The sequence below is a fragment of the Dendropsophus ebraccatus genome, chromosome 10 (assembly GCF_027789765.1).
Source record: "Dendropsophus ebraccatus isolate aDenEbr1 chromosome 10, aDenEbr1.pat, whole genome shotgun sequence".
Classification (NCBI taxonomy): domain Eukaryota; kingdom Metazoa; phylum Chordata; class Amphibia; order Anura; family Hylidae; genus Dendropsophus; species Dendropsophus ebraccatus.
In genome coordinates, this window is record NC_091463.1 from 69,391,315 (window position 1) to 69,419,213 (window position 27,899).

At 44.3% G+C, this 27,899-nt stretch overlaps 1 protein-coding gene across 3 annotated transcripts; it reads right to left on the minus strand.

Moving 5' to 3' along the window:
- Positions 1-280: 280 nt before the first annotated feature.
- HPRT1 (hypoxanthine phosphoribosyltransferase 1) lies at positions 281-27,850 on the minus strand. Of its 3 annotated transcripts, none has more exons than XM_069943168.1 (9): positions 27,609-27,850; positions 16,605-16,711; positions 9,562-9,745; positions 7,687-7,752; positions 6,172-6,189; positions 5,584-5,666; positions 4,311-4,357; positions 3,746-3,822; positions 281-2,833 (listed from the first exon to the last, which is right to left on the minus strand). In XM_069943168.1, the coding sequence occupies exons 1-9, from the start codon at positions 27,627-27,629 to the stop codon at positions 2,786-2,788; spliced, it is 651 nt and encodes a 216-aa protein (XP_069799269.1). In that variant the 5' UTR covers positions 27,630-27,850; the 3' UTR covers positions 281-2,785. The 3 variants fall into 3 exon arrangements, with proteins under 3 accessions (XP_069799269.1, XP_069799271.1, XP_069799270.1); XM_069943170.1 differs by lacking the exon at positions 27,609-27,850 and adding an exon at positions 27,451-27,532; XM_069943169.1 differs by lacking the exons at positions 16,605-16,711; positions 27,609-27,850 and adding an exon at positions 12,134-12,188 and having other exon boundaries at positions 9,562-9,797.
- Between the last annotated feature and the right edge of the window lie 49 nt (positions 27,851-27,899).

Consider the following 27,899-nt stretch of genomic DNA (forward strand, 5'->3'; position numbering starts at 1 on the left):
CTGACAGACAGAGGTCCCTTACCCATTACCCTCCTTGTCAGGATCGACGATCTGCTCTTGGAGTCTGCCTCGGGCAGACTCTACTAGCAAAGTGCTGATCTCACTAATTAATCCTTATATGGCTCTTAAAAGGTGAGGAGGAGAGCATCGCTTTCGTGTTACCTGGATATATGTGCATCAACAACCTTTGGTCATGAGGGGGTTAAATATGCTCCAGTGAAACCTGGCTATGGCAAATCTATAGCTGTAAGGCACTTTGCGGTGTCATGAATCTCACAAGTTTCCGCGTAGTCTGGTTTTATTGTCATTAACAGCAGGATTACATAAATGAATCAAACATTTACTTTGTGATCAATGTGAATAAAATTCCAAATCTTTACAAAATTCTAATCCTGCTTGTGTAAGGATACATCTTCTTACAAGCAGCTTATTCACAACCTTCTCATCACAAAAGATAGATACTTTCTTTAAATATACTTTAAAAAAAATCAAAGAAAGTCAACTTCTTTTACAATATGCGTGAAGATGTGTTTGCAATATTTTCAGGGCCAAGTTATTTTACTAACTGCATTTTATTTTTCAGAATACACAGATCCAGGTCCGTACTGGTTTTTCTGTATCTCTGAAAAGCAGAATATTAAACTAAAATTATTTATATATAAAAAAATAAATTACGTATTTAAAAAAAAAAAAAAAAAATAGGTCTACTTGAGGTCTATTATATATTCTATACTTGAACACAGTGTACAGTATGAAGAAAAAAAAAAGGTAATCAGTCCTTTACTCCTGCATCATATTATCCTCTCCCCTAAGTATAGGCATAAAGGTTCTGCAGTCTGGCAGGTCTTTAGTGTCAGACTGTGTTATCACTGTGTTTCGTGGGTATGCAAAATGGTCATTTTATGGCTCAAGGAATTTATGTATTTTTTCCATTCAATTGAACCACCTTGTAAAAAAGCTTACTTTTAGTCCCTTTCGTCCCAAAACGTGTGTCCATAGTTTAGAACTAGAGCTGGGCGAACCTCAAGCACACTCTGGTTCGTCCAAATCTGAACGCTCTGCATTTGATTGCCGGTGGATGCCGGTTTTAGGATGGAGTCCTGGACAACGTGGACATAGCCTAAGAACCCAAGCGTGCTTGAAGTTCACCCAGTTCTGTATAGCATGTAAATGTCCCAAAAAAGGTCTCCTTGCAAAAAAATATTTTTATGGCTATACATTTTGCTGTAGTTCTAAAGATGGACATAAAAAAAATAAATAAAACTGTATGGTAACATAGCCTAACACAGAAAAATCCCAAGATACTGGACTGTCTATGCCCAGCCACTTCTCTGGAAACCTGAGTGAGCACATCTCTCCATTCCACCATCCAGTTCTGAGGACTCAGCAACCAGATCTGCATCAGTGGGACAGAATTGTAAGAGACCAATTTCACTGTAGTCAGGGGATATTACTGGTGAGCTGCTGCACCAAGGTCTGCCAATTCCATACATACAGGGAAAACAGGCGCACGTTTCTCTGTCAGAAAAGTAAACATGTCTAAGCTTGGAAGTAAATCTGGATTTTGTCAATAAGTTATAGTCATTTTTTTTTACATTTTAAACCATACACTCCGAGCTGTTTCCTCTGCAGGGATAGTGCTGTCTGTTTGGTAATAGATTGTCTATACCCTCACTGACACTCCTATACAGTAACAGATAAGCATGTCCTGTGCATTCACAATGCTATGGAAACAATGTCACTCTTTAGATATTCCTCATTTACTGTGTACATATTAAAATGCTTTTCTGGGCTTTTCCAAGCTTTTTTTGTATAGGTTATGCTTATGCTGGCCATATATAGCAGAATAGTAATCTTTGGCTAGTTTCATAATGAACTGTATAGTCTGCATTATGGCTACCACCCCCACAGTTCTACTAATTTAAGTGGCAACACTATTTTCATATAGTCTATTAGTCTGAAGTGGGAGTCCTCGATTCGGGGTCTTCATCTTTTGGACAGAAAGAGGTTTCATATAGTGCCTCTTTCCTTAGGAGGACCTGTACTATACAGGCAACCTACTGACATGAATGGACACTGCCTAATTTTGTTAGTGGTGGCGCTGCAGGGACACTGAACACTTACCGCCAATGTGAACAGCTACCAGCTGTAACCTAAGTGTCCCCATGCTAATTTTCAAAGGTCACCTCTACCAAATAGGAAGTATCCAAAGTGTGGCATCCCTCTAAATTTGGCTCTATAAAACGGGGCAACACACTTTTTTTTCCAGATTTACCCAATTGTTGAAGCTCAATTATGAGTTATCCATGATAGTTTAAATTATTATATGAGGGGAACATTCCTAACAAACATGTATACAATTGTATTTTTAGTACTGGATGTTTCATTAATTAACAAAGAATCAAAGACTAATGTAGGAGACAAAAACTTTTGCACTATTCTTCACAACCTCTTTGTATGGAACTGCCTTACTAATATAAGCAGCAACATCACTCTGGCATCTTATAGTGCAAGTCTCTTAAGTGCTTTAAATTTACATGGATGAAAATTTTGGAAACTCTAGTTAAATAAGTGCTGACGAGCAATAAAAAATGCTAACTCTTACACATTTCATTGTACAATATGGAGACCTGTCCATGGAGGTTACATTTTGACAGTGAAAGAACTGACAAAGTACATTTGTTTCATGCAGTCTAATGTGTGATGTGGAAGATGTTTATGAATGACGTCAGGATATCCATCTCAGCCTTAGGAGCCGACAACCAATCAATGATTCAAGTATCTTCTATGCCTTGTATTTCTCTTTCCCGTCCTCACTGATTACACAAATGTGCTGAAATAGATCAGATTTGGCATGTAAAAGACAAGGCAAGGAGGAAGTTAAAAAGGTACAATGTGAAATAAACAAGATTCTTAAAGAGGACCTGTCACCCCATACCGGGGTGACAGGCTCCCGACCCCCAGCTAGATCCCCATATACTCACCTCATCTGGCCGAGTCCCGCTCCCGGGACGGAGATATCTTGGCGAGAAGCCGGAGCGCGCGCTGTGGAGATAGTTCCGGCGTCCATAGAGAATTAATGGAGCCGGACTCATCTCTGCAGCGCGCACACGGCTCCATTCATTCTCTATGGATGACGGACCTCTCCCCACAGCGCGCGCGCCGGCTTCTGACCAAGATATCTCCGTCGCGGGACCGGCTCCGGGACTCGGTCTGTATAAGGGGATCTAGCTGGGGGTCGGGAGCCTGTCACCCGGGGAGGGGGGGTGACAGGTCGCCTTTAAGAAAAACTTCACCATTTTTTATCACTAAGAGCCCGCTCACACTACAGAATGTGCGCAAAATTCTATGCAAAAAACACCCTCCCCTACTCCCACTGACTCAGCGCTCAATCCTGCCTTCTATCTCTTTAAATGGGAGGGCTCGGGGGCCTTCACTATCTGCGCAAGCCCTCCCATTAAAGAAAATAATAGGCAGGATTCGGGGCAGAGTCCGCGTGGAATTTCGTTGCCAATTCTATAGTGTGAACAGGCCTTAACAGCCAATTCCAATGTGCAAGTACAGACAGTGACCCAATAAAAAATAGAGCTGCACTGTGATTGGTTGCTGTCAGTAACAGCCAGTTTTTCTGTTTCATAAATCTTCCCTAATGTTTCTTTTGCTTTTCTCCACCTATTATAAGTAAGGTATAGCAATGTGGCCTAGCCAGCGGCCATCTTTTCATGCAAAACTGTAAAGTACTTACGTTCAAGTCTCTAAAGTATTCATTGTAGTCTAATGCGTATCCCACAACAAACTTGTCAGGCACTTCAAATCCTACAACTGCAAAGTTACACAGGAAAGGTGATAGGTTAGACAACTGAAGAGCAGAAGCACAAGACTTACATGGTTTGTTTCTTTCCCTTCTTTCTCTCTGTTCTAATATATCAGGACCTAACTACTCCCCCATAACAACACCCTGCGGTACTCTAATGGACAACCTTATAATTTATCATACACTGTGTTGACTTATACATCTATCAGTCTTAACACAGAGACCCCTGGATCCCAATACCTGGCAAGTACTCATTTTAAACTTACCCCCTCTGCAGCAGACACTACTGTTTGCCAAATGGCTAGGCGAACAATACCATGCGCAGACCCCAAAAACAAGAAGCTCTGTGCAACAGGACTGGCTCTGGGAGAATGGGGGTAGCATGGAAGGTAAGTATATGTCTTCATGTTATTTACAAGGCTAAACTCATTTTCAAACCAAATTTACTACTTTGATATCCCTTCAGTGATTAAACATACAATATAAGACTACTTACAATCAGGCCTATATCCAACACTGCGAGGGGTTCTCTTTACAAGTAAGCTGTTTAAAAGAAACAAAGATGTAATTAAGAACACAACCTATTTGTTTAACACTGTAGTCTAAATAGGGGACACTACTAGATTTTTCTTCTCTTCTACAAATTTATCATTTTTCACTTTTCAGTGAAATTTTAGTATTGACTATTTGGCCAGAATAGTATTAGAAAGCGGTGTGTTTCCCTGTAGTACTAAGTCAAGAGGTACATCTTTTACATGTCTGCACTGTTGTCCTGGGGCCACCAGTGTGACACACAGCAGTGCTGCATTCACTACATGTGGGCACCCCCTGCTGGCAGTAGCTGTAAATTAGTACAGAAAAAAATCCAGTTATTTTTCATAGAATGTCATGCCTTTATTCTACAAAAGAGTGGATATTTCGGATGGCAATTAGTAAATCTGTGAGGAAAAACAACACAATTCTACCCATGTCACACACAGTAAAAGCGTTTGTGACATGGGACAGTGGTTTTATTACACAGAAAGATGTGTAAAAAATATGTATATAATAATCTTTCCATGTGTATGCAGGCTAATGATAATTTGTGCGTGTGTGTTGTTGATGGCGTCACTTAAAGGGGTTGTTCACCAAATTTTTTTTTCTTTCAAATCAACTGGTGCCATAAAGTGCCAGAGATTTGTAATTCATTTCTATTAAACAATCTTAAGTCTTCCAGTACTTATCAGCTGCTATGTGTCCTGCAGTAAGTGGTGTTTTCTTTCCTGTCTGACACAGTGCTCTCTGTTGCCTCCTCTGTCCATGTCAGGAACTGTCCAGAGCAGCAGCCAATCCCCACAGAAAACCTCTCCTGCTCTCCAGACTGGAAATAATACAACTTCCTGTTGGGCATACAGCAGCTTATAAGTACTGGAAGGCTTGAGATTTTTTAATAGAAGTAAATTACAAATCTCTGGCACTTTATGGCAGCAGTTGATTTGAAAGAAAAAAATTTATTACAATCGTTCGCATACTAGACTACACAAATTATTGTAACTACGATCAAATCTAATAACTATTCTGTGTTATATGGAGCCATTCGCATAAGCATTCGTTGGCAATCATTTAGCGATAATTGTAGAAGATGAAAAAAATCGCTTTGTCTAATAGATATATAATGAAGTATAATTAAAAAATTTTAAAAAGCTGGAAATGTAATATCTGCACAACCAATGTGCTGTATTTCACATATCCATCACAGCTGTTCTCAGCTACTATTGTTATGCGGTTACCTGGCTACTTTAACCATTTTGGGATTGTACTTCTTCAGCATTGCGAGCAATGTCTTCATTGTCTTTCCCGTGTCAATGATGTCCTGGGAGAACAGTAAGGAAAGAAGTCACTATACTGAGAAATTATATTTGTTCAATTATATAGGTGCAGTCTATTATTATTATTCTGTTTGAACAGTGATTGGGTGACAGTTCTACATCATAACTTTCAGGCTATTGCTATAGGGCCACTCCAGCTGAAACTACATGCTGACATATAGCATATGACATGGCCTATAGGGGTCAGGTGTCAAGTTATAGAGTTCCACCTGAGCAGCAAAGGAGGGGTATATGCAAGTTATTAAAAATAAAATAAGTGCTAGTGCCACTTTAAATGGAGCAATCCTGTAGGTATAAGCTCACAGACCTGCACCACACTTTGTGATTTATACATCAGAAAAATATCTAAGGAAAAAGTAAACACCTCCTTAAAATTAGTTATAGCACAAAGTATGTGTTCTATACAGTCCATATAGCCTGTAAATTATTTATTTAAAAGGAAAAAAAGACCTTTAAAACCATTATAAAAATGGTTAAACTCCAACTTACCTCAACAATTAGGACATTCTGGAAGGAAAACATAAAACAAAAACGTTAAACCACAAAATGATTTCAGTAAAACAAAGCAATCTGGCTAGCTACCTTTTACAAGTAGCAGAATAAGTGTTTTTATAGCAAAACTTGTTCTCTATAATTGGTCCCTTTCTCCAAGGGGTAAAAAACAAAGGTAAAAAAAAAAAAAAACACAACAAAAAAACGATTGTTAGTCGGCTGAACATCACTAGAGATGAGCGAACTTGCCGGATTTGTGGTTCGTATGGCATAGGCTGTATCCCAGTTTTCCAGGCGTTCCTTATGCTGTATTCACCCGCTGCACAGAGCCGACAGACAGCGGGAGTCAGACGCTGAGATTTCTGGTTCATACGAACCAGAAATCTGGCAAGTTCGCTAATCTCTAAACATCACCTGGGTTAAAAGGGTTGTCTAGCTAAAATCTTTTTCTTTCAAGTCAACTGGTGTCAGAAAGTTATATTGATTCGTAATTTACTTCTATTAAAAATCTCAAGTCTTCCCATACTGCTGTATGTCATGCAGGAAATGTTATTTTATTTTTAGTCTTACACAGTGCTCTCTGCTGACATCTCTGGCCGAGACAGGAACTGTTCAGAAAAGGAGAGGTTTTCTATGAGGATTCATGGAAAACAGAGACAGAATTCCAGAGATGTCAGGAGATAGCACTGTGTCAGACTGAAAATAAAACAACATTTCCTGCATGACATACAGCGGCTAATAAGTATGGGAAGACTTGAGATTTTTTAATAGAAGTAACTTACAAATCTATATAACTTTGACACCAGTTGATTTGAAAGAAACAGATTTTTGCCTCCATAAATGAGTGCTGATCTGCTGGATCAGTGCCTGTTAACAGGCGTGGGTTGGCTTGCATAAAAAAAACAAAAAAACAACTATGCTGCTTTCACACAAGTTGATATTTATGTAGTGGTACATAAGCTTTTTCCTGTCTGTGTTGACCTATGTAAATAAAAACTGATTAAAAACCAAGCATGTGCGACTTTCATCTGTTTTGTGGATGTACAGCACCTATTAAAGTCTATACAAAATTCTTAAAGGGGTTTTCGGAAATAACAAATCTCTTTATATTGGTGCCTGTTGGGAGGGGGGTACTTATACGTACCTCCTGGGCTCATGTCGCTACCTCTGTTCACTGGCACCAGTAAGCATACCGGGTCTTGGGTCGGAGAATGGATGTGGCAACGTGAGCCCAGGAGATAGGTTACCAATGTAAAGAAATTTGTTAGGTCAGAAAACCCCTTTAGACCATAATACACCTGCGTGTGATCAATTTTGTATGTCTGAAAGATTATCTATAACGGTACAATATGATCCAGAAAGCACCTGTTTTGTGGATCCCTATTACACATCAAAACCTTGGTGTATACCTGACCTGAAGTTGCAGACTGCACTGGTCAGACTGAATGTCATACAGAAGCCATGACTATACTTAATTAAATATGTGATATATAAGTAATGAACAATACCCACCTTGCCTGTCAAGGTAGAAAGATCATCTCCACCTATAACTTTAATGTCTCCTGTAGACTGATCATTCTGTAAGAAAAGGACAAAATACTCATATGTAACAAAACCAGGGTGGGTGTGGACATAGAGAAATATTCTAGGGAAAACTAAAAACTATAATGATGAGCATTATGGATATAGAGGGTACCCATACAAGTGGTTGTGGGTTCAACTGACAGTATAAGGCCATGCTTACACAACGTATATTTTCGAAAAAGTATGGCCGTTGCTGCCGATTGCAACAATGACCGTGATCAATACGAAAATATATGTTACCTTGCAGTCTATGGAATCCCGATTGGAATGTATACACGTAGTATACTGACATGTCAGTTTTCTGCAGCCGCTATTCATTGAATAGCGGCCATGGAAAACCCTGTCAGTGCACACAGTGGAGCGAGTCCGGCCGCCTGCTGCATTGTGTGCAGTAGAGAGTTCTGATGCGGGCACGCACTGATTCTGCCCGCATCAGAACTACAGATCATCTGGTCGCTACTGCAGTACCGGCCGGGATGATCTTTAATGAGACCAGCCGGGTCACGGAACGGCCGCTCTCATACAGCGTGTGAACATAGCCTAAGATTGTGGTGGGGATCCTATGTGCCAGAAATGGCACCCAGAGCCCTCTTTGCTGGCATGTGTAGTGTTGCCCCAATGGCTGTGCAGCTCTGTCCATTTAAATGTATGTGCGCCTTTAGGATGCATGCGCAATTGACTGATTGCAGGTGGGCAGGACTTCCAGCACGGGCAGTGTCTCTAACACACACTGGCTGTGCCTAAAGACAGAAGAGCAGAGCAGTGCCAGGGAAGCTGCATCGCTGGAGCGTGTGTGAGGCCAGTTGGAGTTTGGTGGGTTTATTTTTGTTTAGAGTGGGCATTTACACAGAAGGGCCCAATATTATATTGGAGCTGCACAGAGGGGCCTAATACTGTATGGGGTATAAAGGGGACATAATACAATATGGGTCATAGAAGGGCCAATACATATGGGAAATTTGTTTAGAGATAAGATTCTAAAATGTTCTTTCTGTGGTGATAAATCATGCCAGGCAGAAGTCCTCATGATGGCCTAGGCAGATGGAGAAGAAAAGGAAGAGTGACTCTGAATGGAGAAGACGCCCCCACGTGAGTCACTGGATGTAACTGCACTGTAAAGAACCTGTGTACAGCTGGAACCTAGCTTTATATGGGCACTGTATGAGGTGATATTGGTCTTCGTACAGTGGATTTTATTTAGTAGCAGTGGCGCCATTAGTCAGGATACAGTGGTATTAGTAATTATGTAGTGGTAATATCTGCCCCTTGTAATCTGGTAATGTTGGCATTAGTAGAGTGGATTTGATTAGCGTCAGTATGGTGGTAATAGCAGTGGTTATGGTGTGCCAGTAATATTTGCCCCTCATGTACTGGTATTATTGGTAGTTTTACTTACGGTATATAGGATTTGGTCAGTAACAATATATTGGTAACATGTATGGTGATATTTGCTCTTTATATACTGGTGTTATTTGTTTCCCACTACATACCTAAGGAAGGCTATCATCACTACTTACACCCTGGGGCCGTGCAGCTTACAGTGGTGCATACAGCACAGGTATAAGGAAGACAGGAAAGAAAAGTGTTGGCCAAATAATGTATAGGCACCTTAAGATCAGCTTAATACCAACTTCTATTATTTCACACTGATGTCCACATCAGTTTATTACAACACCCATGCCTATCAATCCACAATAATGTGCCAGGCAGACAGCAAAGACTCAAAAAGCACAATAAATATAATCAACCTTGCAGTTTGCTTCTTGGCCACTAGATGGCCCCTCAGCTTTGGTTAGTACTTACACAGTAACTCTTCAGTCTAATAAAGTCTACAGTCATGGGGATTGACCGATCGCTGTTTCGATTTAGTGCCTTGATGTAGTCAAGCAGATCAGCAAAGAACTTGTATCCACCCTTTAAAACGCAGAGTGCAACTATGTGGTGGCCACCCATATCCTTCATGATATCCCGGGCTAATCTTTCTGTCCTGGCCATTGAAGGAGAAAAAAAAAAAAGTGAAACAGTGATGTTTACAGGTTCTGTCAAAGAAAAGAAAGGAATATTTGGGAGATGATAGTATATAATATCACAAAGGAAATCTCACAGCATCACAAGACTTCTACATGGACTGCAGCTAATCGATCTTCTCCAGCAGCTGCTACTTAATGTCCCTATCTTTCAAGCCATCTTTCTGTAAAAGTTACCAGCGTCATAGCTTTCAAGCGTATCAGGCGTGCAGGACGTAGAGTGGTGCAGTTAGCCATTAGCGTAGTGCTATGGGACAAGTAATGCAAGTTTAAAGGGGTTATCCAGCGCTACAAAAACAAGGCCACTTTCCCCCCTCTCTTGTCTTCAGATTGGGTGGGGTTTCAAACTCAGTTCCATTGACGTCAATGGAGCTTAATTGCAAACCACACCCGAACTGGAGACAAGAGAGGGGGGAAAAGTGGCCTTCTTTTTGTAGCACTGGATAACTCCTTTAAAGGGCTTCTCCCTCACCATTATGTCTCTGGCAATCAGCTTATTGCTGGGGAAAGCAGCAGGTGAATGGGTGAATATGTAATGTATGCTTGGGGCACGTCCTCTAATGAGAAACACTTACTAGCAACCCTCTGCTCTAGGCTAATAGAGAAGGCCTCATATCTATAGATGTCAGAAACATTCTCGGAATGTTTTTTTTCTTCTTTTTTTTAGAACTGATAAGCAAAAGGGAGACAGCTTGCCCTCTGGTGCCACCTACTGGAGGTAACAGCCTTGCAAGTCAATTTTTGGCCTTAGGACATGATGCATTTTTTTAATTTTTTTTCCTTTAGAGCATGAGTAGCTGATAGGTCTCTGAACTCTGTTCTTAAAGCAACTCTGTACCCACAATCTGTCCCCTCCCAAACTGCTTGTACCTTCGGATAGTGGCTTTTAATTTAAAATCTGTCATGGGGTCCGTGCGGCAGGTGATGCAGTTATCCTAAAAAACAACTTTTAAACTTGCAGCCCTGTGCCAAACTGGCGTGGCCTAAACTGTTAGTGCATTAGGCTGGCACAACCTCTCTGTCCCTTCTCCCCATCCTCTTCATCATTAGGAATGCCTCAGGCAGATTTTCTACTATTCCTCACCTGTGTGAGCATGGCACATGGGCTGGATCGTTAAGGCACCTGTAGTGTTTTCACTGCAGAGGAATAGTAAAAATCCTGCCAGTGGCATTCCTAATGATGAAGAGGGTGGGGAGGAGGGATGGTGGGGTGGTGCAAAGTTAGGTCTCACACACAATCTAGGCCACGCCAGTTTGGCACGGGGCTGCAAGTTTAAAAGTAATTTTTCAGGACAATAACTTCATCACCTGCTGAATGGACCCCAGGACTGATCTTGGATTAAAAGCAGATATCCAAAGGTACAAGTGGTTTCGGGGGGGAGGGGGGGGTCAGATTGTGGGTACAGAGTCGCTTTAAGGAGAGCGCCAAAAGATGTTCAAACATTACCCAGTCAGTCCTACAGAATATATACACACTATTTCCATATCCAACAAGCCTCGAGTGGATAAAAGTTGCAGGCTGTTGTGAATCTGGATTTGCTAATGTTGGTCAACTTGTTATTAGAGAAGGCCACATCTAGATGTAATGCACATTTATTGAAGCACTATTCTGAGACCAAGCTTAAAACCATTCTTTATTATGTATGTATGTCAAACATAACAGGGCTGGTTGTCCTGAGAGCTCCTCCAAAGCCTGTAAGCTTCTGTTTTGTGCTATACCCCAGTGATACCGGATGCACAGGGGAGACAAAGGTTACATTGTTTCCTTTCCCACATAATCCACTAAATTATTGCTATTTAATATTTTATCCTCTTATATTTGTACAATATTTGTAAATGTAAAAGGCAGAGACAGAATCCAGCTGCAGCAGAGTGACCACTTTATTAACAAAACCCTGTCCCCAGCCCCCCGGCATATTGTGCAATTTGAGGCATCAGTATTAACACATGACAGAGACTTCCTAATAAATGCAATATAGATGTGGGCCACACAAACAGGAAGAGCACGTGACAACTATTGCACAGTACTTAGGACTACTGCAAACTTCTCACTGAGCACATCCATGTGATCACATCATTACATGTATGAGCTGCAACATCCACCATGTCATTTGTGGAGATTGGTGGATAAGAAAAATCAGGTGACATCTTCTAGGCCATGTGTGCTCTGCACCGACTCAGACCAGAAAACTGCACAGAAACGTATAGGTCTTGGTTATTAAAGGTGGCATATTCCCTATGTACACACAATTGCTTGGTGTAACAGACTATTTAGAGTGAAAAGCAGAGAAGTAACTTCTTAGGATAAACATGTAATGGAGATATTGTCAACACTTTCACACACTTACCAGCATTAGGCCACATAGACACTTGGGGGGAGATTTATCAAACATGGTGTAAAGTGAAACTGGCTCAGTTGCCCCTAGCAACCAATCAGATTTCACCTTTCATTTTCCAAAGAGTCTGTGAGGAATGAAAGGTGGAATCTGATTGGTTGCTAGGAGCAAGTGGGACAGTTTCACTTTACACCATGTTTGATAAATCTCCCCCTTGGCTTCCAAACCCCCATCCATCCTTAATTGGCAACATAGGATAAGAGAGGAGAGCCATTCCCAGGGCACATTTCGGGTACTGTTTCCCTTATCCCCTGAGGTGGGTTACTTTCCAAACTTTGGCAATTAAGAACTGTTGGAATCTGGGAGGCTGTGGCTGGCTTACCTTAAAGGGGTTATCAAGCGCTACAAAGACACTTTTTCCCCCCACTCTTGTCTCCAGATTGGGTTGGGTTTGGAACTCAGTTCCATTGAAGTAAATAGAGCTTAATTGCAAACCACACCTGACCTGGAGACAAGAGAGGGGGAAAAGAAGCCATGTTTTTGTAGCGCTAGATAACCCCTTTAACAGAAGCCATTGAAGCCTTGTAATGAGCTTAGCCAATAAGCGCCCGTCTACAAAGTTGGGTCTGTGCACCTGCCCATGTAATAAAGTCCTCTGACTTAAAGGGAACAAACAATATAGTTCCCAGCAGCAGAGTATAGATCTACTGTGCAGCTCATGGAGCATTCCAGCCACGGCTGCAGCAGTAGCTTTACAAAGGGAAAAAAGATTACACCCCTTGAGGCGGTGGCAACTAGTTATCCGCCCATGACTAGTCACAGTCACCACACTGTGCCTGTTGCGCGGGGACGATTGATGGGCAGAGAGACCCATTAGTGGCTTCTCTGCCTTTCAATCATCCCCGCACTGCCCGCTGACAGTCAGATAGTGGTGACTAGTCATGGGCAGCTCCCTGCCCAGATGAGTAGTTGCTGCCCCGGTCCCGGCCTCAAGCGGCATAATAAATATCTTTTTCCTCTATGTACAGCTACTGCTGAAGCTGGTATGCATCACAAGCTGCACGGTATCTATACTCTGCTGCTGGGAACTATATCAGCTGATTGGTTCCCTTCAAAACAAGACAAAGCAGGGGCCTATAGAAGGGCAACTAAGGGGCCTATTTCACGGAGCGATAAACGATTTGGCCGATTATCGCTCCGTGGAATAGAGACAACGATCAGCCGATGATTGTGTCATCAGTTGATCGTATATTTAGGTTCAAACCTAAAATCATTGGGCACTGACTGTGCATCCCTGCGTGTAATAGCGATGCGCTGCGGGCAACCGGCGATCTCACAACCACCATACATTACCTACAAATGCTGCAGGGCTTCTCCTGCGCTCCTTCTTCCTCCTGGTCCCGTGTGCAGCAGCAGCTCCTTTGGAGCAGCCTGTCTGAGCTGACAGACTGCTCAGCCAATCACTGGCCAGGACTGCCACGGCCAGTGATTGGCTGAGCGTTCTGTCAGCTCTGACAGGCTGCACTGAAGCTGCTGCTGCGCACGAGACCGGGAGGAAGAAGGAGCGCAGGAGAAGCCCTGCAACATGTGTAGGTAATGTATGGTGTTTAAACAAGGGCTGCAAGGACATTGGTATTGATGTCCCTGCAGCCCTCGCTAAACGATTATCGGGCCGTGGAATCTAGCAGATCGGCGCTCATTTACATTATTGATATGGCCCCCATCAGATTCCTGAAGGAAGAGGCTGCACAAACATTGCTAGTGACGTTCATACAGCCTGGTGGCAGCATTATCAAGCCTTATAGTAAGATATAGTATAGTTGCAACTTGTAAGTGAGCAACAATCTCGATGATATGTGCTTGCTTACACAGCGGGTCAGGATGTTTAATATGGGCTTAAAAAATTAAAGTTAATTTAATATTTTTTGTACCACAGTGCAAAGCAATAGTTGCAAAATATGGTCAAGGAATCCATAGCCTTTAGTTTTTATTAATCTAAGCAATATATATAACAAAATTATAATGAAAAATGGTTGTAAAGCTGTACACAGCCTTTCATTTCTGTGCCCACAAGAACCATGGATAATGTCGCAATTTCCTACAACTACCTAGCAACTGCTAAAAAAAATCCAAGACTATAAATTGATGTTTTCAATGTAATCAGATTGGAAAGAACATTCTCTGCCGTTTTACTCAAACATCTCAATAGTCCATTAAATTCCAGAGACACATACAGGATAAGAATGGGTTATAATGAGTCATTTACAGCTAAAAATAACAATACTTATGATGTTCACATTCCCTGCCCAATGCTTCACTGGAACTGCAAGTGTAAATTCTAACAAAAAAAAAAATTTCAGAAGAACATCAAACCAATTTTGAAATGTTGACCCCCGCCCTTCCCTTTCAAACCACTAATTCTTCTATGCTACCTAAGACTCCTGGCCTGCCATCATAAAAGGAGGAGGAGGAGAGGACCAGATGCAATGCAAGACAGGTCAGTGGCCCAGCCACGGCTTTTTGACTCTTCGGACTAATACAAAGAATTGTTTTGCCCTTTTGCAGCCACAGACATGTATAAGTACCATTGCTATGAATGCAACCATAGCTGTGTAAGACTGTTAGCAGACACAATTTCTACACCTTGCTGGGTTCAGTCTCTGCTGCCAGTCGTTACAAGGGAATGATATAAGCAGTAGTCAGCACGCATGCTTCGGCTCCAGGCGACTCATCTATTTGCATGATACGCACTAACAGTGAAAAGGATTTTTTTATCTAAAGTTTATTTTTCTTATACTTGGAGGAGTATTTGTTCATGTGATGGCTACGTATTTATAAATATGGCAATTTTTATAAAACAGGAGATATATAATAACCTCTTAATGACCAGGCCTGAAAAGGCCTCAATGTCCGGCTCATTGTTATTGTTTTTATTTTATTATGTTTTTGTTTTGTTTTAGGAGTGCTGGAAAACACAGATCCAGTGCTATATCCACATTTTCCCAGACTCCCTACAGCTGCATCCAACTTCAGCCACCAGTATTCAAATGCTAAAGGATCGGACTAAAACGGGTTATCCAGCGAAATTTTATTATTTTCTTTATAATCAATTTGTTTTAGAAAGTTTTATAGATTTGCAATTTTCTTCAATTTAAAAATCTCGAGGCTTCCCATACTTATCAGCTGCTGTATGTTTTGCAGGAAATGTTTTCTTTTCAGCCTGACACAGTGCTCTCTGCTGACATCTATGTCCGAGACAGGAACTGCCCAGAGCAGGAGAGGTTTTCTATGGGGATTTGCTGCTGCTCTGGACAGTTCCTGTCTTGGACAGAGATGGCAGCAGAGAGTACTGTGTCACTCTAAAATGAAAAGATTTCCTTCAGGACATACAGCAGCTGATAAGTATGGAAGTATGGGAAGCCTTGAGATTTTTAAATTGAAGTAAATTACAAATCCATATAACTTTCTGAAACCAGTTGATTTGAGAGAAAAAGATTCTCTGGATAACACCCTTAGGGTGCCTTCACACCTACCGACTCGCAGCGTTAATAACGCTGCGAGTCGGCTAGGTCCTGGCAGATCACTGTCAGTACATACACGCAGCGGTCTGAACGACCGCTGCGTGTATGTAAATCTGCCGGCCGCTTAACCCCTTCTGATGGGGGCCGGCCGCCTCCCACTCAGCTCTGTATACATTACCTCCTCGCTCCACGGGGTCCCGGCGTCCTGCTCTCGCGCCCGGCCAATCAGTGTGTTGCCCTGCCGCAGCCACTGATTGGCCGGGCGGGAGAGCAGGACGCCGGGACCCCGTGGAGCGAGGAGATAATGTATACAGAGCTAAGCGGGAGGTGGCCGGCCGGCATCAGAAGGGGTTAAGCAGCCGGCAGATTTACATATACGCAGCGGTCGTTCAGACCGCTGCGTGTATGTACTGACAGTGATCTGCCAGGACCTAGCCGACTCGCAGCGTTATTAACGCTGCGAGTCGGTAGGTGTGAAGGCACCCTTAAGTACGCTTATCTCTACTCATCTCTATTAAACAACTAGTCTCCTTTATGTTCACTAAACTTTCACCAGCTTCAGTACTTTCCCTTTTCAGTAGTTTTATAACTATCGCTCACTGTACAGGTTTCTGTATGAAAATAAGATTTCTTCATTCTTAAATACTCCGATATGATTATCAGCCAAGCCAATGGTTAGGAAGTCATGCATAACCTGCACAAACACATTGTATAATTCTGGTCTAATAGTCTTAGAGCTGCATAAGGCTTTCTGGTACATAAACTACCTTAAAGTTCCCTGAGGGGTGGTTTCAGACATGGTGTACTTCCAAGGGGGGTGGGGGGGGGGGGGGGGGGGGTCACACCAATTGCTACATACTAGGCCACTGTTTTTGGGTGAAAAAAGCCACAAAACTGCATTATGAAGCATCAAGAGACCGCATAGAAAATTAATCTAGGAAGGAGGCCCAAGAGCAACCCACCTGTCCATTATTAGTCCATGGGGAATGTAGACCTTTTCCAAATCCGCTGCATAATGCTTAGGAATACAGAACAGGTCAAGGTCGTATCCTTGTTCATCATCAGCCAGCTGCAGAAGACAACAAACAAAGTGGAATAAGTTATCATCTACACTAGAAATACACAATCCAGGATAAAATGTAAACTAAACCATATGCAAATACCACATCTCCCTAGCACAGAGACAGACCATTCACAGAACGCCAAAAGCGTCTTCATTGCCAGGATGTTTTATTATTTCAGTCAGCCATTTATTAGAAACCCTCAGACAGTCTAGCATACATTGGGCTATGAGGTGCTGGATTATAGGGTGTTTCTTAAAGTGTCACTGCCGTTTAGATTTTTTTTTTTTTTTTTTTTTTTTTGCAGAAATCAATAGTACAGGCGTTTAAGAAACTTTGTGATTGGGTTTATTAGCCAAAAAATGCATTTTTATCATGAAAAAGCAGTTTGATGCTCTTCCCCCTGTCTTCATGGTTCTCTTATGGAGAGGGGTGGAGGGAGATGAGGCACCATCACAGGGCTATCTCCTCTGAAGTCAGCACTGACCTCTGAATACCGGCTTTCACACAGCTCCCACTGTGTAATCCTTTGTAATCTCTGGTGAGCATCCAGACAAGCCAGAGAGCCAATAAAAGAAACAGGGCGAGTGCTTCTTTGATGGGGTATTCCCATCTAGGGTCTTCAATTACATATCTACAGGATATGCCATAAATGTCTGATAGATATCCCAAAGTCCGAGACCCACACCTATGTTGAAAATGAAGATCGGCTTGGTTACAGAAGGTTGAGAGTGGTCTGCAACCTAACCCAAGCAGGTACCACCAAAAGGAGCCATATCTATGTTGAAAAGGAGTCCCCCCCAGCCCCATCTGGCCTGTCTGCAGCAGCAGGTGGTGGTCAGGAAGCCAGACAGGCTCTTATACACAATCTCCTATAGCAGTTAATAGAAAATGCACCAACAGCACAGCAAAGACAATGGGAGTTAGGTAAACAAAGTAAAAAAGCCTGCTTGGCTGTTTCCAACTTCCTGACCACCCCCGGCGGCCAGAGGACCTTGTTCTTCATAGAGATAACCTGCACACAAACATACATATTTATTTCCTGTGTCGTTTACAGTGTACAGGCCCCTGAGATGCTCCCAGCTATAGTCACACCACTTAATGGCAGCTAAAAGTAATTTTACATTACTGACGCATTTCAGTCACTGGTTTCTAGGGACACACTTTCTAATGGTTACAGCTTTTAGATTGCGCTTTTAGGCTGAAAATCCCTAGCAACCAGTCTGTATTATACAACTAATGGCAAAGTGGGACTGAGGGAGACGAGGGGAAGATTGGCAGTAATCACACCACGTCTTCTACATTGCTTATTGACACATTTGTGGAGAAGCCTTCTTTGTAAATGTCATTGGTGTGATGCATCAGGTCTGCATATAAAGTGATAATTAGCAATCCTGCCAAGGCTAAAGGGGATATGACAGTGATGTATACTTACCTGTCCCGCTCAGCTGCAGCTGGGTGCCGGTGGGAGCGGTGCATCAGTGGATGTCACTGAAACGCACACTGGCGGAGAAAGGGCAGCCTGGGAACTGGCAGCTAGGACGGAGTGGGGTGGAAAAGCATACATCACTGTCATGACCCCCACAGCCCCAATAGGATCGCTAATTATCAGTTTATCCTGAACAACCCCTTTAAGGAACTAGATAGTCTGCCCTGTGAGGCATCTATTCATATTAGAGAATAAGTAGACTACCCTTTTGAAGCAACGGTGGTGACGACTGACAAGGTTTTAATGAAGAGCTGACACAATGGTGTTAGACACTGGAAGAACTAATCCTGGATAATAGACTAGGTGTGAATGTTTTTCTATCAACAAGGGTTGGCTGCTGGAGGCCAGAAAGCAGGCCAATAGGGAACCAGGGTAGCATCATCAGGTAAGCACCAGGGGATTGGTAAGGAGCTCATACTCAAAAGAGACTCTGTACCCACAATCTCCACCCCCCCCCCCCCCCCACAACACCACTTCCGAAAGCTGCTTTTAACCCAAGATCTGTCCTGGGGTCCGTTTGCAGGTGATGCAGTTGAAAAAAGAACTTTTAAACTTGCAGCCCTCTGTCAAATGACGTGGCCTAGAGTGTCTGTGGCCTAGGATTGCACTGCCCCTCCGTCCCTCGTCCCCACCCTCTTCCTCATCATTAGGAATGCCTCAGGCAGGATTTTTTCTATTCATCACTTGTCTGAACACTGCACAGGTGTCTTAATGATCCAACCCATGTGCAGTGTTTAGACAAGTGATGAATAGGAGAAATTGTTCTAGGGGCATTCCTAATGGTGAAGAGTGCGGGAAGGAGGGACGGAGAGGTGTCCCAATCCTAGGTCACAGACACTTTAGGCCACGTCAATTTGCAACAGGGCTGTAAGTTTAAAAGTAGTTTTTAGGACAATAACTGCATCACCTGCCGAACGGACCCCAGGACAGATCTTGGATTAAAAGCAGCTACCTGAAGGTACAAGTGGTTTGGGGGTGGGGGGTGGGTGAGATTGTGGGTACAGAGTCGCTTTAATGCCCAAAGGGAGAATCTGCAAGATTTGGTGCAGGTTTTCCTAATGTGGATAACTGTGCAGCTTCTGCATATGTAAAAGTCTCCTATATGAAGAGTAGTTGTCATTCCTAGAGAACATACATTTTCACATACTTAGCACAGCATAGGAGTAACTATATCTGCTGTGTGTGGAGAAACTGATCCGTCCGCTCTCCAAAATGAAAAACACGGTGCGGAAACTGTGACGTGCATGTCTATTTACAGCAGGTACGCCCAGCTACATGGACCAGAACACTGATTACTTGTGGTTTACCAACAACTACTACTTTACACTCTTACTGCTGGGGAATCAAACACTAGGGATGTAAAACGGAATGTACAAGGTCTAGAAACCCGACGCTGTATTTGGTATGAGGAGTCAATATATAGAGGATCTGTACAGGGATGAACCATTCTGCATACTGTAGTATCAGAATATGACCTAAAACTCAGCAAGCGTTAAAGCATGTTCTACCTGGCTGGATCCGTATTTTAGGTGTTCAGTTTTATGAATATATCTGACTGCCTATAGAGTTTTCCTGCTTTATCACCACAGTCTGAAGTTTGCTTTAACACGTGCTATTTAGACACAGGTTTCTCTCAAGGGCAAAACTGTGTGAAATATGTAACCTTGATTCCTCCATACCTACAGCCAAACACCTCCACAAGCATCTCCCAAGTGCTCAGAAATGTAACAAACATCCTGTTATACAGAATATCACATAAAATCTTGGAGATCCCGACCAAAGGTGTGCTCAGCCGTAAAATCACCAAACCCGTGCCAAGCCCAGCACCTGCAGCTAGGGGGAGAGAGCAGCGAGGAGCACTGGACCATTGCGACCATGTTATGGATATTGTCAGGTTTTAGTTTATACAAGAATGTAGAACTAGAGGAAATATATCCGGTCGATGAGTCAGGTGTAGGAGCCGACTGTACACATACTTGCCTATTTTTGGCGAATAGCTTTGGGGGGAGAGATTAGTGAAGTGACATAACATATTCTACATATGACCTTCATCATATTCAGCCCACTCCTCAAAACAATGTGCAGCAGACTACAGACTACCCCCTCCACTAACCCATCGCCTTGGATGCTTCTCAGTGCCCCCTCTGCTAATAGACTTGGAAGAGTGTCTTGGAAGAGAAATCATCCAAGAAAGAAAGCACCAATGTCTTCAGCAAAGCTGTATGGCCTGCCCTCTGGTCTCTTCCAATCACCTCCCATCAGTACTCTTAGAACTGTCCAGAACAGGACAGTTTCTATTGGGATTTGTTACTACTCTGAGCAATTCCTGTTGTGAACACAGGTGGCAGCAGAGAGCACTGTGTCAGACAGGAAAGAATACACCACTTTCTGCAGGACATACAGCAGCTGTTAAAGGGGTTGTCCAGTGTGGGGGCACTTTTTTGGAGGGACCGGGGAGGAGGTGGCTGAAATAAAAGACGTTCACTCACCTCCCCGGTTCCAGCGGCGGCTTGCTCATCGCGGCGCTTCGGTCCCCGGTGTCTGACGCCACCCGAGACGCTACGTCTCAGGGCCGCTCAGCCACTCAGTGAAGGAGGCGGGATCCGTGTGAAGTCCGCTCGGATCCCGCCTCCTTCACTGAGTGGCTGAGCGGCCCTGAGACATAGCGTCTCGGGCGGCGTCAGACACCCGGAAGCGGCCGGGTACCGGAGCGCCGCGTCTTTTATTTCAGCCACCTCCTCCCCGGTCCCCCCAAAAAAGTGCCCCCTTACTGGACAACCCCTTTAAGTACCAGAAGGGTTGAGATTTTTTTTTTAGGAGTATCCCTTTAAGTCAATTTTATTTTCTGAATGTTATTCCTTAACAACTCAGACACATATGGTCTTTGCTCCACCCAGAGAACCCCATATTTTTCTTACAGTATAATGTAATTTCATATCTAATGTCTATAAGATTAAGAAGCAGGGATAGAGATTTTGATGAATTCACTGTATTAGAGAGTTATTCTCATGCAGCCTATGTTGGCACAGTAACACTGCCGTACATTTATACCCACAATGTATATCTATGAGGGGCCAGAAAGATGTTAAAGTGTCACTGTCTGTGTTGTGTTTTTTGTTTGTTTTTTTGCAGAAGTCAATAGTACAGGCGATTTTAAGAAACTTTGTAAGGGTGCGTTCACACCTACAGGATCTGCAGCAGATTTGATGCTGTGTTCAGTTAAATGAAATCTGCTGCAGAAAATCAGCTGCAGATCCTGTAGGTGTGAACGCACCATAATTGGGTTTATTAGGAAAATATGCCATTATCTGCATTTAAAAAGCCTTTCCCCAGGTCCCCCTCCTCTCTCTCATTCACTTCTCATTATCAGGAAATCTTGACTCTTTTACATCAGTCGGACCCTGTGTAATCTATGGAGAGGGGACGGGGGAGGAGGGAGATAAGTCGCCAGCAGAGAGCACAGAACAAAGGATTACACAGTGGGACCTGTGCCAAATTCAGAGGTCAGAGAGGTCAGTGCTGACTTCAGAGGAGATAGCCCGGTGATGTAGCTGTAAATTAACTCTTTGTTGTCTTGTTTTGGTGCCTCATCTCCCTCCACCCCTCCCCTCTCCATAGACAACCATGAAGACGGGGGGGGGGGGAGAGCTTCAAACTGCTTTTTCATGAGAAAAATGCTTTTTTTGGCTTAATAAACCCAATTACAAAGTTTCTTAAAATCACTTCTACTATTGATTTCTGCAAAAAAAACAACAAAAAAAACAAACATTATAAACAGGTACACTTTAAAACTAAACTTATACATTAAGGAAAATTGCACAGTTCTGTTATATAGGGCATTCTAGTGCCAGCATCTATTTACACAGTAAGTGTATCTATATAGCCTTTGCTCCAGAAATAGATAATCCATTTAGTGTATACACAGAACCCACCAATGGGGCCCGTGTTATGTCAGGAGACCAGCGTTCACAGTTCACACATCGAAATTCTGATTTCCACATCAATCGCCCAATAGATGTCATATTGACATTATGTTATTAAAGCAATACCAGCTCAAGAATGGTAATGGCTTTCAGGGTATGTAGCCTGCAGACTATAGTCAGTGATTACCAAGACACCAGAGCTAAGGGTCCCTTTACATGGGCCGATATGGGGCTGTGCAAGGATGCAGATGAGAACTGATCAGCACTTGTTTGCAGCAGCTTCAGAAGGCACGATCGGCAACGCTGCCGGGATGCACAAACAATCCCTGCATGGTTCAGTGATTTTAGAGCAGAAGGAAGACACAGACAAGTTTTATGCAGGTATATATCATAAATGCAGCCTCTAAGCTTGTGGATGGTGCGGAGAATCGTAGATAGAATAAGGGGAGTGACAATATCACTTCTAGGGTGCCTTCACACCTACCGGATCCACAGCGGATCTCACTTCTGCGGATTCGAATCGAGAACTGCTGCGGATTCGGTATCAATTCACCCCTATGATAGCACATATTCGCAACGGGATTAACATCCCGCTGTGAATATGTGCTTTAACTCCCTGGTGCCCGCAGCCCCGCCATCGCATCCCGGCGGCGGCACATCCCCCCCATCCCGGCCACATCCCCCCCATCAGCCCATTTCCGGCCCGCCGCCGCGAGCATACATTACCTGCTCTACGGCGCGGCTGCAGTGAGGCTCCCGGCTCCGGTCCCGCTCAGCTGATCGGAGCCGGCAGCCTCACTGCAGCCGCGCCGCCGAGCAGGTACTGTATGCTCTCGGCGGAGGGATGCGGGCAGCGGCGGGCTGGGGGTGGGCTGATGGGGGGATGTGGCCGGGATGGGGGATGCGCCGGCAGGGCTGCGGGCACCAGGGAGTTAAAGCACATATTCACAGCGGGATGTTAATCCCGCTGCGAATATGTGCTATCATAGGGGTGAATTGATACCGGATCCGCAGCGGTTCTCGCTTCAAATCCGCAGAAGTGAGATCCGCTGTGGATCCGGTAGGTGTGAAGGCACCCTTAGGCTGGGTTCACACTACGTATATTTCAGTCAGTATTATGGTCCTCATATTGCAACCAAAACCAGGAGTGGATTAAAAACACAGAAAGGATCTGTTCACACAATGTTGAAATTGAGTGGATGGCCGCCATATAACAGTAAATAACGGCCATTATTTCAATATAACAGCCGTTGTTTTAAAATACCAGCAAATATTTGCCATTAAATGGCGGCCATCCACTCAATTACAACATTATGTGAACAGATTTTCAATCCACTCCTGGTTTTGGTTGCAATATGAGGACCACAATACTGACTGAAATATACGTAGTGTGAACCCAGCCTCAGATTCTATTAGTGAGTGGAGGTGCCAAAGGTACTTATATGTGCATATAAAACACACAGCAGGGCCTGGCAGGACTGAACTGGACATTAATGTTTAGGCAATTACAGGCAGGTTGGATCAGGGACTATGCAGCATGTGTGGTGGAGGTGTACACGTCTAGAGAGAAAGTGGTTCAAAATAATTAAACTATACAATTCTCTAACAGCTAGCTCAGTCTCTATCACAGGTCAGATTAGTCTCCTCTCCAGGATCCCAGGCTCCCTCTTCTTTGGTCAGGAAAGGGCTACTATGCTACTTTCTGACTGCTGTTAGGGTGGTGTTACTCCGCCATTGGAAGTCTTCCACCTCTCCATCCCTTGCAGAAGCAGAATCTAAGGTCAACTACATAATGTGTATGGAGGAAATGGTGGCGAAGGATATGAATAGTAACAAGCGGTTCACCCGGACATCGACGACTTGGATACAGTTTTGTGTTATCATTCCCTTACATTAGCTGGGACACAGTAAGATTCAGTGATGACTGTCCTCCTCAGTAATAGTGCCCCTTATAGAGATCACACTGTAATCGCTAAATGTCCACTAGATACATTTGTTGCAGATTTTTTTTCCCCCCACTTAATCGTTGTGTTGTGTGTGTTTACCCTGTAATTGGGCTCCTGATTGGCCTCTTCTTAGGACCCTGTTCACACGTCGCAAAACAGGCGGAAATTCCGAGCAGAATTTTTTTTTTATATAGTGATCCATAATATCAACAAAAAAACATCAAAATCGACCTGGGCTAACTAACACGTTTCCCGTACAGGCACACGTTGATTTTGATGTTTCTCTGTTGATATTATGTATCACAATTAGAGATGAGCGAACCGCGTTCGGGTTTGAGCCCATCCGAACCCGAACGATCAGCATTTGATTAGCTGGGGCTGCTGAAGTTGGATAAAGCTCTAAGGTTGTCTGGAAAACATGGATACAGCCAATGACTATATCCATGTTTTCCACATAGCCTTATGCTGGGTTTACACGGAGCGATAATTTGCCCAATCGTACGATTAACGATTTCTAAGTAACGATTTTTCTTTTATAATGATCAGCATTTAGATGGAACGATATACCGTACAGAAAATTCGTTTTCCGATCGTTTTGCGATCGCTTAGGCCTATCTCACACATAGGTAAAATCAGTGAACGACTGTTTACACGGAACGATCTGCGAATTTTTTTACGAACGACGATTTAAGAACAAGTTAAAAGATCAAAATGAACGATTTCTTGCTCGTCGGCGATCGTTCGCTGCGTTTACACGTACGATTATCGTTCGAATTTGATCGTTATCGTGCAAATTCGCACGATAATCGTTCCGTGTAAACCTAGCATTAGGGCTTTATCCAAGTTCAGCAGCCACCGCTAATCAAATGCCGAAGGTTCGGGTCCGGATCAACTCGAGCATGCTCCAGGTTCGCTCATCTCTAATCACTATATAAAAAATGTATTCACTGCATTGCTGAGCCCACGTGAGAGCTTACAATTACACACCCACAGATCCATAGATCTCCCATTTACATTTTCCCTAATACCTAACTTAAGCCCCGCTCTTCTCCTTCTGCTCCTTGTTGGTCTATCCGCCTTCCTTTCTAGATTTGATAATTGCATTATTATATGACCTGATTACTGTAGTTATTTACATACTGTTCGTAGATATATAGTCACTATTGTCCACGACAAAGAACATCCAGCTACAAATTAGGGCCATTTCATGTAGTTTCCTTCTACTCTATGGAAAGAAACGGCATATACTGTACACCTGGATCTTTATATCACTGCAGATATTTGTCTTTAGTCCTACAAAGCAGGGTAACAACAAAGTTTTTGACTGCCGGAAACTGTTTATGAGAATGGGGGTCCCCCTCTCTAGGAGCAGGAAGACGACAGTGGGGGAGCTAGGTTATCTCCTTCCTGCAGGACTTGAAGGGAGCAGTCATATCCATGTCTGACCACCACTCCACCAGGAGGACCAATGTAATTGGTGAGGGCTCCATGATCAGACCCCACCAGACACTCATCCTGTGAGTAAGGGATGAGTGTCTTTTTGTGGGGAACTCCCTTCTTCTCCGAGACACAAGACCCCTGTGTATCAGTATAATGTAGAAGGGTGTGAGAAGGGGAAGGAGCACAGTAATAATGAAACTGTAAGTGTGACACATACTCTGCATGTATTGCATGGGTGCAGGGTCACAAGTATCATCAATGGCTTATGGAGTGCATGGGGGGGGGGGGGGGGGGGGGGGGTCGGCACCATCTTATCCATCTCCCCTTCTCCTGGCCTTCTGCTTTCAGACCCCTTCCTAATGCAATCCCTCCCTACAGCCGACATACAATTGTGGGTCCCTCCATATTCCCACCTCTTAGATCCCTAGCTAGTAACATGCAGACAGACGCAGCTACATGATGCATCTTACTCATCTGTTCCCAGACATGTGGGTTTTTACTAGCCGATGACCAAGTTGTCCCGCAGCACCTTGACAGCAGTGTAGACTGGTCTTAGATATCTGTCTGCCCACAATATCCTAAACCAACACTACCTGTGGCTTTAGGACGACTGCAAAACTACAACGCTACCGGGCATGTTGGGGGTTGTAGTTCTGCAACAGCTGGAAAGCTCAGGCCTCGGGCACATTGCCTTGGGATGTCAGGGCATGCTGGGAGTTGTTTATAACGCAGACAGGGATGACATCTGCGTTACTTGTAGAGCGTGGGCCTCACAAGTTTTTCCCTCCACCCCATGTAGACAATGCGGTGCACCACCTAGTGAGCTGCCTCAGCCATGACACGTATGCCCCCTGCATCTTACAATAACACGTGTTCTCTCAGTCGTTACAGACAACGTGGTCCTTATATCTACCCCCAACCATTATATGTCCTCCGTTCAAAAAACACACGTCCCTCTATGTAACGCTACATAAATCTCCATCATATTATGTGCAGCCCTCCCTCACACCTCCCTCTATGGTGATACATAACCTGGCACACCTGCAACAACCTTCTATAGGATAAGCATAACGCTGCCCGCATACACTATCACCATATAATCCACTCACATGGTCATGCCCCCGTGCCCTCCCACTATACCAGCTATGTGATGGGCCTCACTTCATCATTTATCAATGTCGTCATATACAATATGTGTAGCCCCCACATCACAGGCTCTTCCTCTAGCCCGACTTATATGGTGACCTATCACAGCCATAACCTACAGGCTTCTTCCCCCCAAACCCCTGTGTAATCTCCTGGTACAGCCTGGCGATGCCCCTTGTAATCCTGGTGATGCCCCCTGTAATCCTGGCAATGCCCCACATATTCTAGTGTCCCTCCTGTAGAGCCTGGTGATGCCTCCTGTAATACTTTTGTGATCCCTGTAATCCTAGTGATGCCCCTCTGTATTTCTGGTGTGCCCCCTGTATCGCCTAGTAATGCCCCTGTAATACTGGTATATCCCCTGTAATTCATGTGATGCCCCCCCCGTATCCTAGTGCCCCCCTGTAATCCTAGTGATGCCCCCTAGAGCCTGGCAATGCCCCCTATAGTGCCTGCTGTGCCCCCTGAAATCCTGGTGTGCCCCCTGTAGAGCCTGGCGATGCCCCCTGTAATACTGGTGTGCCCCCTGTAGAGCCTGGCGATGCCCCCTGTATAGCTGGTGATGCCCCCTGTAATACTGGTGTGCCCCCTGTAGAGCCTGGCGATGCCCCCTGTATAGCTGGTGATGCCCCCTGTAATACTGGTGTGCCCCCTGTAGAGCCTGGCGATGCCCCCTGTATAGCTGGTGATGCCCCCTGTAGAGCTGGTGTGCCCCCTGTAATCCTGGTATGCCCCCTGTATAGCTGGTGATGCCCCCTGTAGAGCTGGTGTGCCCCCTGTAATCCTGGTGATGCCCCCTGTACCGGTGTGGCTGTGGCCCGTTGTTGCCATGGCTCCTGCCGGTCACTCCCTGCACCTCAAGCTCCCGTCCCATCCCGTAGCCGGTGTCACCTTCCTCTCCCCTGCACGCAGCAGCCCCCCAGCTCCCCGGGAGCAGAGCACCGGGCCCGGCCTCACTCACCACGACACAGGGGCTCGCCATGTCTGCTGTGCGGGAGCAGGTCAGCAGGGAGAGGACAGGCTGCGGGTGTATGCTCCGCCGGGCACCGCTCTCCTCTCAGCAGCAGCACAGGCCGCAGCTCCAGTCACACACATGGCCCGGGGTCCCGCCCGCCGAGGAGGAGGAGGAGAGGGGAGGGGCCGGCCTGTCACGTCCGCTCCTCCTGGTGTGCGGCACCGGCTCATACACCCACATACACCGCTGCTCCACACTGCGCTCCCGGCCAATAGGAAAAGGTGCGGCCCGCGGCTC

Excerpts from the sequence above, each read along its gene's own strand:
- HPRT1 (XM_069943168.1), bottom strand. The coding sequence starts at position 27,629 with ATGGCGAGCCCCTGTGTCGTG. Across the intron at positions 9,746-16,604 it reads CATGGACTAATAATGGACAG|GACAGAAAGATTAGCCCGGG; the intron begins GTGGGTTGCTCT and ends TTCAATGGCCAG. Across the intron at positions 7,753-9,561 it reads TTAGACTGAAGAGTTACTGT|AATGATCAGTCTACAGGAGA; the intron begins GTAAGTACTAAC and ends CTTTTCTTACAG.